Source organism: Gadus morhua, chromosome 10 (genome assembly GCF_902167405.1).
Source record: "Gadus morhua chromosome 10, gadMor3.0, whole genome shotgun sequence".
In the NCBI taxonomy this organism is placed as follows: domain Eukaryota; kingdom Metazoa; phylum Chordata; class Actinopteri; order Gadiformes; family Gadidae; genus Gadus; species Gadus morhua.
Genome location: NC_044057.1, coordinates 25,521,049 through 25,537,958, shown reverse-complemented (window position 1 = coordinate 25,537,958; position 16,910 = coordinate 25,521,049). Strand labels below are relative to the sequence as shown.

The window sequence follows — 16,910 nt, the reverse complement described above, 5'->3', positions numbered from 1 at the left end:
CATGACTCCCTGGTTGGTCGTTCCTGTGCTGAACACAGGCGCTGCATGGGTGTGAGGACAGAGTGTACATTATGGGCTGGCTGGTGTCAGGTCAGGGGGGGGCTATGGAGAGATCTGGGGTACCAGCGCTGCTGCAGCCTGGCTCTCTGACTGAGCAATCGTTTACTTTAACAGCGTGCGTGTGATAATGGCCTGGCCACCCCCTCCCCCCCTGTGTGTTGGCCGTGACTGAAGGGGGAAATTACATTACACCCCCCCCCCCCCCCCCCCACGGCTCCCCACTGCCGCAGCGGTCGCCGCAGCAGAGGCTGATGAGGCTGTTGCATGCTGGGAAAAAGTGAGTACAACAATTATAAAAGTTAACCCTCAGCCTCTGGCTTCTTAGCATTCCTAGGAAAGGTCGCCTTAAGAAACAACAAAGTATTTTGTATTCCTTTTGTTTACTCGCAGGACGTGCGCACCCCCACCCCCTCTCTCTCTCTCTCTCTCTCTCTCTCTCTCTCTCTCTCTCTCTCTCTCTCTCTCTCTCTCTCTCTCTCTCTCTCTCTCTCTCTCTCTCTCTCTCTCTCTCTCTCCGTCGCCCGCGCCTCACAACCATCACTTTACTTATTTGTTCATTGAGTGAGAAGAGAGTTGGCCCCGCGTTCCCCCCCCTCCTGGGAACGGAGAGAGTGTCACACATACTGACATCGCTTAGCCTCACGCGGGTCTAGGAGACAGGGGCGAGGAGCAGCGAAACATTAGCCCCTCTCTCTCTCCCTCTCTCTCTCTCTCTCTCTCTCTCTCTCTCTCTCTCTCTCTCTCTCTCTCTCTCTCTCTCATCAACATTATCATTATATTCTACCTCTCTCTCTCTCTCACCCCTCTCTCTCCCTCCCCCGCCCTCCCCCCTCCCTCTCTTCCCACCTTCTCCCCCTCTCCCCCCTCTCTCTCTCTCTCCCCCCATCCCCCCCTCTCTCCCTCCCCCCTCTCTCTCCCTCCCTCCCCCCTCTCTCCCTCTCTCTCTCCCTCCCCCCCTCTCCTCCCTCTCTCTCTCCCTCCCCCCCATCTCTCCCTCCATCCCCCCCTTTCTCCCTCTCTCTCTCCCTCCCTCCATCCCCCCCTCGCTCCCTCTCCCTCCCTCCCCCCCCCCCCTCTCTCCCTCTCTCCCTCTCCCTCCCTCCCCCCCCCCCCCTCTCTCCCTCTCCCCCCCCCCCTGCCCTAGCCCTCTCTGTAAGGGCCCCGTGTCAGGTTGGCTCCTGGCTCCTCCAGCGTTCCATCTGGTTCTCGCTGGGGAGGGGGGGGGGCGACCCGTGTCCCACTTAATGGCCACAACAGACACAGATTGCTTTTCCGGAGGTGGTTATGAATTCCATTTGCATCCCCAGACTAGAGCGCCGGCCGAGGCCAGGGCGACGCCCCCCCCCGCATTAAGTCCTCAACGCTGGGTGTTGTGTGGTGTGATGTGCGCCGCACACACGCGCACAAACACGACTATGAACAACCGCATACACATGCGCACGCCTCGCACACGCACACACACACACACACATATTGACGTGAACAAATAGAAAGACACACGCATGAAGAACCATACACACAAGCAACCGCACACACATACATGCATGCAAGCAAACACACAAAAACAAATATGAAGACACACATAAAAAACCATACACACAAACCACACACACACACACAAACAAATACAAAGACAAACAACCATATACACAAACAACCACACACACACACACACAAACAACCACACAAATACGCACAAAGAACCACACACATATGCACACACACACACACACATGGACACACGCACACACACACAAACAAACATGGCAATTACATCTATTAGGTACAGCTCCTGTTTCCCTTTGAGCAGAGAAACACTGGGTGGGTGCTCTCCTGTTAATGTGATGGCTTTTCTATTACACACTGACAGCTTCAATAAATACTTCATATCATTGGCTTGGCACTCGAGCAGAGCAAACGTTATTGGGACCATTAGGTGTGTAAGAGGTGGCAGCGCCCACACCCGCGAGCACACACCGCTAAGCTCATTTCTACAAGGCACTTGGATCCCATAGGGGGCGAATAGATGCCCGTTACCTTAACATCGCCAGAGCAACGCACGTTGATAACCCAGAAAGATACGTCAGCACAACGCAAACACGAGCGACTGATTTTGCATTTGTTTTTCGGCTTTCGAAAGGTCGGTTTGGTTAAGGACGATTTCTAAAATGAGATTTTCGAGCATTAACAGAAGATATGTATCAGTAAACACGTTCCTTAAAAAGTTCCACGTTGAATTCTGCATGGGTATTGAAACGCAGAGATTAAAGTGCAAGGTAAAATACGTCGCACATGCAGAGTGACATTTAATGAATGCCGAGAAGTCATCATGCTGTCTCTGGTTGAATCAAAAGTGGCGATTTAATTCATAATCAAATGGGACAAAACTTCCCAAAACTCTGTCCACATTAAGCGTGCAAACACACACTTGAGCAGGGGGGCAGTTGTTTACCGCAGAGTGTCATAAAAAAGGCTCGGGAGTGTGGAAGCCCTTGGCTGAGAGTCACGTTGCGTAGATTAAGTGTGGAACTGAAAACAGCATTGTTTCGGGACGGGCCTTCAACTCTCTCGGTGAAAGCCGACTGCTCAATGCAACAGCTTCCCAAAAAAAAAAAAAACAGAAAAAGGAAACTGAAAGCACTTCATCTTTGAACACTCGGAAAAGAAAATACGATCACTGAAAGGGAAGTGTTAAAAGCACACGTACGTTTCCTTCAAAGTTTAGTAAAATAATGTTTGTTTGGTATTTGAGAGCATTTTAAAACACACCCCTTCCCCTGACGCGCTCGCTCGAGCCGTCGTGCGGCGCCGGACAAAGGAAGTGACCTCGTACCTTGGACCAGTTGACCCTCTTCATGACCACCTCGGGCTTGTAGGTCTTCTTGGCCTCCAGGCCGTAGGGCAGCTTGACCACCAGGGGAGGGGGGGCCCGCCCGGGGGGGCCGAACCCGGGGGGAGGGGGCGGTCCTCCGGGGGGGGGCGGGGGTCCACAGCCGGGGGGAGGAGGCGGTGGAGGGGGAGGGGGAGGACCCCCGCCTGGGAGGGGCGGCGGCGGCGGGGGCGGCGGCATGCAAGCGTGGCCCGGGAGGGGCGGGGGAGGGGGCGGGCCGCCGCCCGGCAGGGGAGGGGGAGGGGGGGGTGGGGGGGGCGGGGGGGCCCCGGCCATGGGGGGGGCCCCCGCTGCTCCGAGGGCCGGGCCGGCGGCGATCTGTGGAGCGGCGGGACAGAGAGAGAGAGTCAGAGATGGAGCGTCGCCGTGGAGACGGGGAGGGAGGCTGAGGTAGGGCTGGGCGGTTCATCATCCAGCGTCAAACCATAACAAAACTAACATAATCCAGTAATCCATGTGTATGTATCTTTTTTTTTCTTTCATTTAATGTGCAAAACAGCTGGATACACATCTGTACATTATTGTAGATTTGAAAATTTTCTATTTGACCGTTTTGTGTACATTATTTAAGGTGAAATTTCAAAGTTCTCATCTACAAAATTTTTTTTGGGAGAGACATGCTGAATAAATACATCATGTTTTCAAACTCAAAAATATTCGTTTGAATAATCGTGATTTCAATATTGACCAAAATAATCGTGTTTATGATTTTTTTTCCATAATCGAGCAGCCCTACGCTAAGGGTCGCCCACGCCGTGCCATGCCTGTCAGGGACATGCTACAGCGGCCCGCCTCCTCGACATATATATGGCAACGCATGTGGAATAGAAAAACGTCGAGCCCACTGGACTGTGGGACACACGGCCCCCATGCGAGTAGCTCACATGCAAACGCCTTTTAGTGTTTCTACCCGGCACAAATAAAACCAAGCAAATCAATCCATATCTGGTACAACAGTTTCACTGTGATAGTCCGCCAGGTGAACTCCGAGTTAACCGCCCAGGATAGCTAGCGTTTCTGCTATCCGCGGCGGGGGGTATCACGACTGAGAGTGCAGCCGGCAGGGCTAACGAACACACTGATAGTGTTCTAACATATTACAAATTACAGCCATAACTACGCGCTCCGCGGTGCCTTGATAAGGTAGGAGCCCGTCCTGCCTCGTCAGTTCCACCGCAGACAGGAACGGGATGAGACGGAGGCAGAGCGTTGGAGGCAAGGCAGCCCATTCAGGTCACAGATAACCCCCCTACCAATCAAGTGTTCATCACGGACCCCCACATTGACAGACTATTAGGCCCAGGACAGAAGTGAAATTAAACCAATTCCTGATAAGAAAGTGCCTTGCAGTCCCATTACACGATTAGCATATCGCTGATACCCACAAACAGACGCACACACACACACACACACGCATGCACACAGAGGCAATCGTAGCATGCAAACGCACACACACAAACACACACACATAAGCACACGCACACGCATGCACGAGCACTGCGTAAACAGCTGTTTGTAATCATCGATAACACCCGTGGGGAAAATGTTTTGACACTAAACACATGCAAATATCACAATTACGTAGCGCTGTGCAAAAGAGACATGTATTTGACCTTTGGAGCAAAAGAGAGCCCCCCCCCCCAACGAAGATTACCCGAGTGTTCACTTCCACACCCGACCGGATGGACCACCGAGACACGGGGAGGGATCCAGCCAGCGGCCGCGCGCCACTTCCAGCGCCACATCAGGCCCGGGGTAATATGTGGTTAGCCTCGTTTGAAGCACCCGGTGTTTCATTACACAGAGCCATCAGCGGATTGGTTATTAAGGAGGAAATTAAAAAGGTGTGGCACCTTTAACGGCGACGGCCCACTGGCCCCCCGACATCCAATCAACACGCGCCTGTCAATCTCCCCGCCGTCCAGGCTCTTTTAAGATTAATACGAGAGAACGGAGGCAAATTAGCTGCTGCATTAGAGCGCCATCACTTACCTACCGAGGGTCCTCCCGGAGCCCCCTCCCCTCGCCCACTTGTTCTCTCTATCCTTCTTTATATCGCTCTCGGTCTCTCAGTCTATCAAGCGCTCTCTCTCTCTCTCTCTCCGTCTCCCTCCCTCCCTCCCTCCCTCCCTCCCTCCCTCCCTCCCTCCCTCCCTCCCTCCCTCTCTCTCTCTCTCTCTCTCTCTCTCTCTCTCTCTCTCTCTCTCTCTCTCTCTCTCTCTCTCTCTCTCTCTCTCTCTCTCTCTCTCTCTCTCTCTCTCTCTCTATAGCTCTCTCTCGCTCTCTCTTTGTCTTTCTATGTATCTCTCTCTGTCTCTTCTTATATCAAGCTCTCTCTCTCTTCCTCTCTATCTTTCTATTTCTTTCTTCATTCTATATCTCTCTCTCTCTTACACCAAGTCTCTCATTCCATCAATCTATCCTTCTCTCAATCTCGCTCTCAACCGCTCTCTCACTTATTATATCAATCTTTCCCCATATGCTCTTTCACTATGATTGTTTCACTACATCTCTCTCCCTCTCCTTCTATCTCTTTCTAATCTTGTCAATCTGTCTCTCTCGCACTGTGTGTCTTTCTCTCCCTCACGAGATGCCTGCAGGGTTATAGGGAAACCTGGGGTACCAGAGCTGCACCATGGATGGAGTGGTGGACGGAGCGATCGATGGCTACATGCATGAGCATGCATGATAGATGGGCAGGCAACCAGCCAGGCAGGCAGGCAGGCTGGCAGAGGTGAAAATTGAACGTCTCTTAGTTTAAATTTTCTGGCAAGATCTGTATATAGATTTGATGTTTGAATTCAATATTGATGTCCACACACACACACCCACACCACAGCACACCACACCACACCCTCACACACACAAACCCATACCCATGAGATCCAATTAAAATGTGATCCATCCTGACCAACCAGCAATGTGGTTCAGCTCATGGAATCATATTCCATAAAACACATTAATTTTAGGACTGTTCACACCTGACAGTGAATGTGTAGCGGGCCTGATAACCCCACTAATAACTTATGAAACCAAAGTGTAACCAAGACTGTCGACGAGAGAGAGAGAGAGAGAGAGAGAGAGCGAGAAAGCGAGCGAGCGAGAGAGAGAGAGAGAGAGAGACTGAATGAGAGAGAGAGAGGGAGAGAGAGAGAGAGAAAGAGAGAGAGAGAGAGAGAGAGAGAGAGAGAGAGAGAGAGAGAGAGAGAGAGAGAGAGAGAGAGAGAGAGAGAGAGAGAGCGAGAGAGCGAGAGAGCGAGAGAGAGAGACTGAATGAGAGAGAGAGAGAGAGAGAGAGAGAGAGAGAGAGAGAGAGAGAGAGAGAGAGAGAGAGAGAGAGAGAGAGAGAGAGAAACAGACACAGAGAGAGAGAGAGAGGGAGAAGCAATATTCGTCCACATCCTAGCTGTCTTTATTAACTGTATGTCTCTTCCCTCTGCGGCCTCTGTGTTGGGGACAGGGGAAGAGGAACAACACTAGTGTCTCCTTGCTGGCCTCATCTGGAGCTGCAGGAATTGAACCAAACGTTGCTAATAGGAAATCTAACCAGCAGACTACGGGGATTCATGGTAGTGTGAGGGCGAGCAGGAGGTCAGACTGACAGGTAATTATCTCAGAGTGTTACGTGATGGAAATTGTCCGTCCCAATCTCATCGCTCTTGGAGGAATTCAATTAGCAGGTGTTTACTGGGTAAACTGTGATTACATAGGCTGGAGAAATATAGCTAATTACTAGCTACCACAAATACATCACTAATACCTCCACAGTGTTCAGCCCAAGACCGTTAGGTGCATTTATAAATAAAAATGCTATGCTCAAAAAGTGTTGAAGTGTCGATTTTGACACAATGTAGAATAATTCAGCAAGCAGTGTGAGAATCCAGGGTTTTGGATGCTCACCAGAAGCAGAGCAGTAGGCACGATTTAGAGGAAATTCCACTAACAGACTTTGAAATTTGAAAAGACAGAGGGCATAAAGAAAACCTGGCTCTGCCCTGAGCTCCAAGCACCAAATGATTCTCCCATCAGTAGACCAGCCCGGCTGGCCAGAGAAAGACAGCCAGTAACTTCTTTGGTTGATTGGTTGTTTTTTTGGGCCGCGGGTGGTTTTCTGACCGCCTTTCGGACTTTTGGTCAAAAGGCGCTCGTAGAATAGTTGTTTTGGAACCTCCAGACATTGGCTTCAATGTTTTATGAGTGCTTTGATAATTTTGACATCATATTTTTCAAAAATGTTGCCTCCTGCCACTTTTTCTTGCACATCTTGCACAAGATTCAAACCATAACAACAAGGCTATAACGTTCATGTGGATATTTGTAATAGCAGTAAATAGACATATGTGATACACATCAGACATCCACTATTGAGTAAACAATCATGTGCAATTGATAAGCAAGCAAACTAGCGTTGTGGCTGGTTTTAAAACCAAAACAGGCCAAAACTAAATATATCTACATCGATCGATCGAGTAATGCAGATATAAAGAAAAATATATTATTCTGGTTGCCACAATCTGGCAGTGCATGTCTGAGAAAGCACTACACAACCGCACAACCACTGCAGAACGCGTACGATGCAGAGAAAGGAGTTGACATGCAGCAGCAGAGAACCACGCACCCACCTTGGCTTCATACTCCCTGATAAGTCTCTGAGCCTTGGTGAGATTCTCTCTCTCATTAGTTAACTAGACAGATGCAACACAGACACGCGCACACACACACACACACACAAACACACACAGAAGACAAGAACCACAGCTCAGAAGGATGGGGAAAACAGAGAGCACAAAACAGAAGCACAGACAGAAGTGAGTTAGACAGAGAGGAGGGGAAACTGTGGCACATTGTAAACAACAGAGACAACAACAACAACCCAATACGAGGAGTAGAAAGCAGGGGGGAGGTGAAAGTGGAGGAGGAAGAGGAGGAGGAGGATGAGGAGAAGAGGGGGGGGGGGGGGGGGGGCGACACCGTACATGTTGATAGTGGTGCAACATCACAGTTCCGTTTGCCTACATTAATTATTTGTTGTGAGAAAAAGGCAGAGTTTATGGTGCATTTACACCAAAGAATGAGAGGCGGTGTCTGCGTGAATGTGAAAACACTGATGGGTACATAAAAGGAAGTCGACTAAAGGCAGGAGGCAGTCAGATGCACCATCAAAAGGTTCTCTCCCTGTAGCTCGCGTCCCGGGCGCTGGATGTAAACTCACGTCTATTTCATCTCCGTGGCGCCTGATTATATGATGGACATTCATTCGCACCCGGCAGGTCTTTGTTTTAGCATTGTTCCCGGGCTCCGCTTTGATAGCTTTACCCTGGGTGCGGTTGCCACGGTAACACAGGGGAATAAATGCATCCTGGTAACCAAATCAAAAAATCTCCCTATTAAAACCTCCACGCCAAAAAATAAAACACACTGCTTAGTGACACCGGGTCGAAGAGGATTAAATATTAAACACTTATAATGGGAAAATAGATAGGGAAATTCACCAGCATCCTGGACTTAAATATAACTTCAATTTTTGCGAGATATTCAAAAGAGGCAGACAAGAGGTGCTTTTGTTTAAACTTTACTTTCACCCAAAGTCCTTGAGAGTAAGAAACCTGGCGCAGTCGGACGATTTAGAAACTCAACCAAAAAAAACAACGATCAAACTTGATTTTCTGGACTCAGACCTCCGAGCGACCGCAGCCGTCGGCGGCGAGAGAGACAGCGCGCGGGGCTGTTAACACGGCGGCGGGCAGCAGGCCGTCACACCGCGGGTGAGAGACCCAGCGCTGTCACGGTGGCAGTCGGAGCGGAGAGTGGGATCCGATAATGAGACCGGGGCCCGTCGGATAAGAGCGACCGTGTGGCCCTGTATCACACGACCAGAGGAGGGGGAGGCGGGGAACACGAGTGATCCACCACACCCTGCTCCCGGGGGCAGGGCGAGGGCACATGGACGCACGGCGCCAGGTTGTTAAAAGCCGATTAATGGTACGGCGAGCAGCGGCGGCCGGACGGCGCTGCATTATTCATCGACGCCGTGGCTAATTCGCCGGACGCCTCCCGAGGCCGTGCTCCGTGAACGGGGCGGGCGGGGGGGGGGGGGGGGGGGGAGGAGACGCCTTGGGGATGATTTCCCTTTTTGTTTGTGACTTCAGCCGGTTTTCTGACTGCGGGATCTGTGCTCGACGGCCTCGTCGCGGGGGAATCAAATGGACGCATCGAGAGACGGCCCGGCTTGTTACCGCTGCCGCGTTCGCTGGAGACGCGCTCTCGTTAGGACAGCAGGCGGGGCGAGGACGAGACACTCAGACATGCACGCCGCTTTTATGCCTTTTTGTTGCTGTTATTTTTTTCCGTACTTCCAAGAGAGGCCTTTGCCACGAGAAAACTAACATCTCTACCTCATTACTATTCAGCAAAGTAGCAGGCGCATCTTTGATGAACTGTGTGTGTGTGTGTGTGTCTGTGTGTGTGTGTGTGTGTGTGTGTGTGAGTGACAGTGTATTTGTGTGTGTGTGCTTGACTGCGTGTGTGTATGTACATGACTGTGTATGTGTGCGTGCGCGCGTGCGTGCGTGACTGTGTGTGAATGTGCGTGCTTGTGTGTGTGCGTGTTTGTATACGAGTGAATGTGTGTGCGTGTTTGAGGGTGCGTGACTGTGTGTGCTTGCATGTGTGACTGTGTGTGCGTGTGCGTGTGCGCGTGCGTGCGTGTGTGTGTGTGTGAGTGTGAGTGTGTGTGTGTGTGTGTGCGCGTGCGTGTGTGTGCGTGCCACACGTGTAAATGCCTGTGGATTTGGAGGGTTGGTGCTCCAGCTGATAATAGAGCTGTAGCTCTGAGTCAAAGGTGCATTAGCTTCACAGCGGCCGCGGCGCGGTTCAGGGTCACCCCCAGTGGCTGTACGGAGCCCCCCCTACGCAGAAGGCTGGTTGGGTTATTGTCAAAGGCGGGGGGGGGGGATTAATCACAGGCTCTGTTCACTCCCAACAATTACCTTTAATTGTTACTGGAGCCGGTTTGTGCTCTAATATACTGAATGTATCCCTGAACATCATCATTAGCTGTAGGGGTTTTGATTGGATTATGTGAAAATGTTATGATGTTAAATATTGCATCCAGTCTATATTAAAGGATTTTAGATCATTGATTAGATCAACAGAATGAGACAAATATGTAAAAATATCCTTAAGATATCTCCGGAAAAAATAATGTATGTTTTAAATAGCAGATTGCAAATATGTAAACGAGGCATCCTTTTGGGGCATGCCTCTTATACTGGCTCAACAGAGAAACGTACAAACTGCCAGTATTTTCAAAGTGTACCTTGACTCATTCCAATTGACCAGCATTCATGGATGAAATTAGAGACGGGCTGGAGCGAGTTTGGAGGGGTTTGTTCAGGTCACACACTAGCTCAAAGTTTTGGAGGTTGAGAGAGATACGAGAATCACTCCTATCACAAAAGAAAAGAAGCAGCCAGAAGCCTGAATCATAAAAATACATTGATTTTAAACTTTTAAAGTTGGCAGTATAGCATAGCATACCTAGATTTAAACTTTATTGGCAGCATGAAAAGGCTACCATCGATGCAGTCTCTGCAAATTAAGTGTGTGCCATGAATATAATGCGGGTGAACCCTGAACCCAGCACTAAATGAAGGGCTATTGTTCACTTTAGGGGGGCGAGATTAGTGCCAAAACACGCCACTCGACCTTGTCACTTAAAGCAAACAAGCATCTAACTGGCCCTAAGCTTCGGTTAAAGTCCCGCGGTACGTATACCTCTGTTCTCAGAGGAGATGAAGAGCACCGCAGCATCAATGCATGGCTCTCGTTATGCGAGCGTCATCTTTGTAAGAATCAAACCGCAGAAAAATAAAAAACAAGCCACTACACCGAGAGCAGCCTTCCTTTGAAAGGGCTTTCTAGGTACGGACCCACGGACGCTGGTCCACACTGTTAACACACCACAGTCGGGCTTCAAAGAACAACCTGCTCCGACCCATGGGACTGTGTGTGTGTGTGTGTGTGTGTGTGTGTGTTATATATGTGGAGCTGAGGAGGCCAAGGGAGGAAACGGAGGATAAAAAAATGTTTTGGTAATCCCACAGAGTACAGAAGAGACGGAGGGAGCTAGGACGGACGTAGGACGGACGTAGGAGGGACGTGGGAGGCCCTGGACGTGACTCGACTTAATCATCAGTAAGGCCGGGGGGCAGAGCCTAGAGCCCTTGGGGCCGCGTCGGGATTGGGCGTCGGGGCGTGCACGTGTCAGACGACGTCACGTGCAAACAGCAGGGGCAGGAAGTGACCCGGAGACAACGCTACGGGAGGCAAACATGAGTCACAGGCGATGGTTGAGGAGAGCGCGGAGCCATCGGGGGGGAATCTGAATATTCAGGGATGGATCTGACGAGTGTGTGGATGCGGATGAAGGAATGCTTTTTAAAACGTTTCTGAGATTGACGCTAAATCCGCTTTTTCACAAAGCGCGTGGAACGACCTCGAGTTGTACTCGGAGTCATGTAGTCGGGGCAGAAAAGCGCCTGACCTCGTTCATCTTTTGTATCATCTTCCAATCGGATGACGTGAGTGGCGACGACAAAGTGTCAACAACATGGAGGAGAAGCTAGCCCTAGTGGCCTCTGCCTCTCCACATCTGCATGCAGATGTTTGACTAAATGATGAATGATTTAATCGCGGTTGGGCTAAGAACAGAAGAGTTTCGGCGATGCATTGTAACGGTAAACAAGTGTGAGGTTTGGGCATCTCAACTAAATATGCAACCAAAATCCCAGAAAGGGTTTGAGGTAAAACGAACGATGAGGTCATTCATCTGAACAATGATGCACAGCCAAAGTTGCCCGTATGGTCCACGGCGGTTTTCATCTGGATCTTTATTAAGAACAGCACCAAACCGTCTGGTGTCTCCAGGGGGGCACGGGAGTGTTTCCAATTAGGTTGAGGAGGAAACAGCCGTCCTTTTCAATGCTTATAAAGGGGGTATTTGCCCGGTTTGGAGCTGTTATGCAGCAGCCATGAAGAGAAACCCAATCCATCCGTAAGCCTATAGAATTACATAGGAAGGCTTCAATGGGGCAATTCTCCCCGTTTAAAATGCCACATCTTAGGAGGGAGATTGACCCTCTATCGAATCAAAAGACCTGGCATGGATGAAAACACACACTTAGAGACCGTATCACCGCCTCGGCCGGGCTGGGAGAGGGATGCTTTGGACTTTTTGTATAGGTTTGTTGTTTTTTTTTTCCTCTCTGGAGCTGCGTTTGGAGTCAATACAGGAGATGTATTTCACTCGGAAGGAAATTGTGTTTCTCGAGAAGCGCAGATCCATTTCTGTGAAGAGTGGGTCTGAGATGGGGAGGCTGCTGGCCCCTTAACTCCCCCCCTCTCTCCCCCCTATGGTGGGGAGAGAGGCGTGACCAGTCCATGTTGTTCTCTCTGAGTTGGGGTGGTGGGGGGTGTGGGGGGGGGGGGTTGTCTGGGGGTACCTGGGTCTGCAGCGTCTGGATCTGGCCCTCCAGCTCCTTGATGCGCTCCTCCTTCTTCTGGGCGTCCGCCTGCGCCTCCTGCCGCGCCCCGAACTCCTCGTCGAACTGCAGACCAACGGGGGAGTGAGCGTTAGGACTAGTGGCGTCCACGCACGGCCAGGAGCACTGTGGTGCGTGTGAACACGCACATGCACGCACGCACGCACACACGCACACACACACGCTGTTGTCATCCACAGACATTAACTTCTACAAAGACTCCTTCAAACACACACACACACACACACAGTCGTCCATCTACATTGACTCCTTCAAACACATGCACACCCACACACACACCCCCACACACGCACAGGAGCCACGGGGTATCTCCGGAGGATGGCCGACAGCAGGCCCCTTCCCCGACAGCCCCCCGTGACCCCACTCAGCGGCTCTATTCTTAGCCAGCGTGGCTCTGGGCCCCTGTTGTCCTTTGCCTCGGTTCCATGCCTGGTGTCAGGAGTGTTGACGGACATAACCTTTCTGAGGAAGACAAGCCTTGTCAGGACAATGTTCCCGCGTGCACCGCGGCGCCAACGGGGAAGGAACACACCCACCAATCTAAAGGTGCGTTCACCCGAGACCCGGTGAGAGTGTGTGTGTGTGTGTGTGTGTGTGTGTGTGTGTGTGTGTGTGTGTGTGTGTGTGTGTGTGTGTGTGTTATCGAGCGCTTGGGTTCTGAAGCGTGCAGATCTTTAAACACGCGAAATCAGCCACGCCCTAAAACATCTGCAGCATGCAGATCTTTAAACACAAATGCGAAATCTGCCACGCCCTAAAACATCTGCAGCATGCAGATCTTTAAACACGCGCGAAAATCAGCCGCGCAAAATCAGCCACTAAAACATCTGCAGCATGCAAATCTTTTACCACATGCCAAATCCGCCACGCCTTAAAACATCTGCAGCATGCAAATCTTTAAACACACGCGAAATCAGCCAAGCCTTAAAACATTCGGTCCCTTTGCAGTGTACTGCAAATCTATTGGGGGGCAACAGGACGTTTTGCGCCTTTTGTGTCCTCCCGTAGGTTAACAATGGAGGGGGACCTTTCAACGTTTGTCAAGGGGTCGTTCCCGAGTATGTCCTAGCCGGAGGATTCATGTGGTGAGTATGAGGGAGTGACCCGGTCTGTTCTGGTGTCTTCTGGACTCGTTTGAACATTGAAATAGCTGCTAAATATGTCCATAATTAAACCCCTTCTAAAACCATTATATCGATGGTATTATTGCGGGGTTAATGGCCTGCGTATTCTCTCACTGGACGGCAGCTGTCAAATTGGTACCGAAATATTTGAAGTATGTTCGAATATCTGACTACAAATCGAATGCATCATAATTCGGTCTGCCCTTATTTGGCCAACCTGATGTTGGCCACCCTTACCTCGACTGAAGCTTGGACGGGAAGTGTTCTGACTTGTTTGTGTGTGTCTATGTGTGCGTGTGTGCGTGCACGTTCGTGCTTGTGTTTGTATACCTGTGTACACATGTGCGAGAAAGAGATCATGTCGGGTTATGCATCTGTGTGTATGAGGGGTTTGTGTTTCTTTGTGCGCGTGCGTGTGCATGTGGGTGGTGTTTGCCTGTGTACACACACATAAGTGACTGCGTGGGGCTCTGCATCCGTGTGTGTGTGTGTGTGTGTTTCTGTTGCGTCCTATATATCCACAAGGTTCCTTCATCAACCACAAACACGCGGTTCTCGAAAAACACAGAAACACAAACACGCAGTCCTCGGGCGTCCCGGGGTGGGAGACGTCGAGAAAAAAAACAAAAGAAGAAACGAATGATCCAAAGAGCCAGACGGTGACCCGGCACAACGGGCAGGAACAAGTTTACATCAGAATATCAGCATTGATCCTTGTAGAGCTGAAAGGGATCATGTAGCGCCACAGCCACGCATCGATCAGGCCCGCAGAGTCAATAGCCCGTCTGGAGGGCTCGTGGGTGAGGTAGGGAGCCAGGGAGGGAGGATAAATAAAGCCGAGAGAGAGAGAGCCCCCGCTGCGGGGGCGAGAGGGCCCGAACAGGAGGGGTGGATGATTCACCTTTTTGGAGAACTCTGCCGCCTTCTCTTCACTCTCGTCCACCTTGGCTTTGTCCACGCACTGGTCTGCAAGGGAAGAGGGCACGACTGTAGTGAGTAGGGGAGGGGATACCAGGGTGGCTCCCGATAGCATAGGCTACGTGATACATGGATAGTACCGCGATACAGCGATTCCCCAATAATCGATATATTGTTAGACAATCCTATGACGATACATCACGATATACTGTATGAATAACAATGAATACGAAATGACTATGAGAAGGTATAGTGTTGGATTTCGGTCTAGTTTTTCCATTCACTCGTCTTTGGTTAGTTAACTTCCGTTCAAGTGTCCTTCATTCATGCGTTAACTCGGGGAGCAGGGAAATCTGTTTAGAGCACCTTTTTTAAATTGATTAAAAAAACGATATTAATAGCGATATTTTCTTTTTAACTCTTATAATAAAGTATAAAAGTGCAAAAGGAATTCTTAAAAAAATTAAAAAAATTATCTAGATTTTTTGCGCCAATGTACCGATTCTCGTACCGCACGAAGAAGGGCGACGGCGTATCGCTGTATCGATACTTTGTCCCGTCCCTAGTAGTGAGCCACAACAGTAACCACCACTATAGGGGAAGGGTGGGGAGAAGATGGCCCTGTTTTGAACACTCACCAGCCACGTGCAGGTAGGTTATCGATGGCTAATCAAAGTGGCAGTGTGTAGGGCTTTGAGTGGGAGGATGCAGAACTCGACCGACTGAACACCTCCTCCGCCCTATCCACCTCCGTCTCCAGTGACGTAGGAGGGAGGGCTACGGCGGCCCGCACTGCTGTAACGTCGTGCCACTGCCTGCGACGGCATCGAGGGGCCAAGTGTCAAGTGATTAAGGCTCCTTGATGGATGCATTAACTGTTTTTAGTTATTAAGTCTGTAAAACGATAGGTCACAGCTTACAAGTAAGATAGTGATTCTGATTGTTAATTAAGAGCGTGTCCTCTCCAGAGGCCTTTGTCTGTTCTGGGTTGCTGTAGAACCATAGGGGGGGGGGGCTCCCTATGTCGATATTAAGGGCTGCTTTAAGGTAACAAAAACACAATGGTTCTTATTTTGGTACGATTAATAATTAATTAGGAATACATTCTTTGAACACATATTTTTATTTTATATAATGTTTCCATTTCTGCCAAGTCCGTTCCCCTAGATGCCACAAAGTGCTAGACACTGCACCTTAATGTGCGGGAAGTCTGTTTGAAACAATTATAAAATATTCTTTCAAATTGTTTGAATAGTTTTTTTCATGAGAATTACAACTGGACACATTTTTGTAGCACAGCATGCATCCATGTATCTATGTATTTATGGCTCCATACTTTGCCCATTCCACATTAATTAACTGGAGAAGCGGACCAGCAGGTTGCCCTCTGAGGCCCCAGTCAGACAGGGGGCGTTCTGTACCGCACTGCCTTCCTTTGATGAAGCCTACACTAAATAAGAAGCAGTCTCTATTTACCGTTAATAGGCAGCCGCCGGAATACTGCGGCTTAGCCGAACCGCTGTCAAAGACACAGATATGCGTAGGCAGAGGCCACTGGAGCTAGCTCCTCCTCCATGTTGTTCGCACTTGGTTTTCTCCGCTCAATTCATCCGATTGGCCGATGGTAGTAAACCTGCATGACATCAGGCGCCTTTCTGCTCTGCTTTTCTGAGTAAATTCTTTTCTCAAGGCGCTCCACGAAACACGCGAGGGCGCATAGACTGGAACAACACGAGGCACTCCGCGACACGAAAACAGAGAGGAGAATGCTTAAGTCTGATTGAAAACATTTCCAAACAGCCGTCCCACGCTGCTGAACTGACTGCGTCTGATCGTGTTGGTGAATGGTGTTTTACTCGTCTTGCTAATGTGCGGTTGTTTTGTGATGGTGGCTTTTTTAATATCTTGGTTCATGTTGAATGCCACGTTTATGTAAGGCCCGGCCGCACCCTAACTAGGTCAGGATGTTAAAAAATGCAATTCCTGGTTGAATTAAGTGTAAACAGAAAAAAGTGGTACAGCATTTCTGTTTGCATTTCACCACTTGAGAAGCATAATTAAGCAGCACAAACATGTAAATACATCGTCGAAACCATTTTAAATAGAACCGTAACGGGAAATGAATTATCTTTCTGTTTTTACATTTCTACCAAGCACATCAAATGTTGCACGTCTTCAACGTGACTTTGGGGAACTTAAAACGTGTTCAGCGACTCATTAGAGCCTGGAATAACTGAGAGGCCCGGAGAAATTCAAACAATTCACGTTAAAAAGGCTTAAAAACTTTTAATGAGCCTTTGATGTCAGGAATCAGAAAAACTCCAAGTGACACAACACTATAATAAAAGGTGTCAT

General features: G+C 49.8%; 1 protein-coding gene across 1 annotated transcript in view; it reads right to left on the bottom strand.

Moving 5' to 3' along the window:
* The window catches only part of diaph2 (diaphanous-related formin 2), a gene marked incomplete in the record, with an annotated part of 364,953 nt that overhangs the window by 210,048 nt on the left and 137,995 nt on the right, over positions 1–16,910 (bottom strand). The window contains 3 exon segments of the mRNA XM_030368457.1: positions 2,894–3,268; positions 12,454–12,558; positions 14,539–14,603. Of these exon segments, the coding sequence (XP_030224317.1) occupies positions 2,894–3,268; positions 12,454–12,558; positions 14,539–14,603 (545 nt within the window).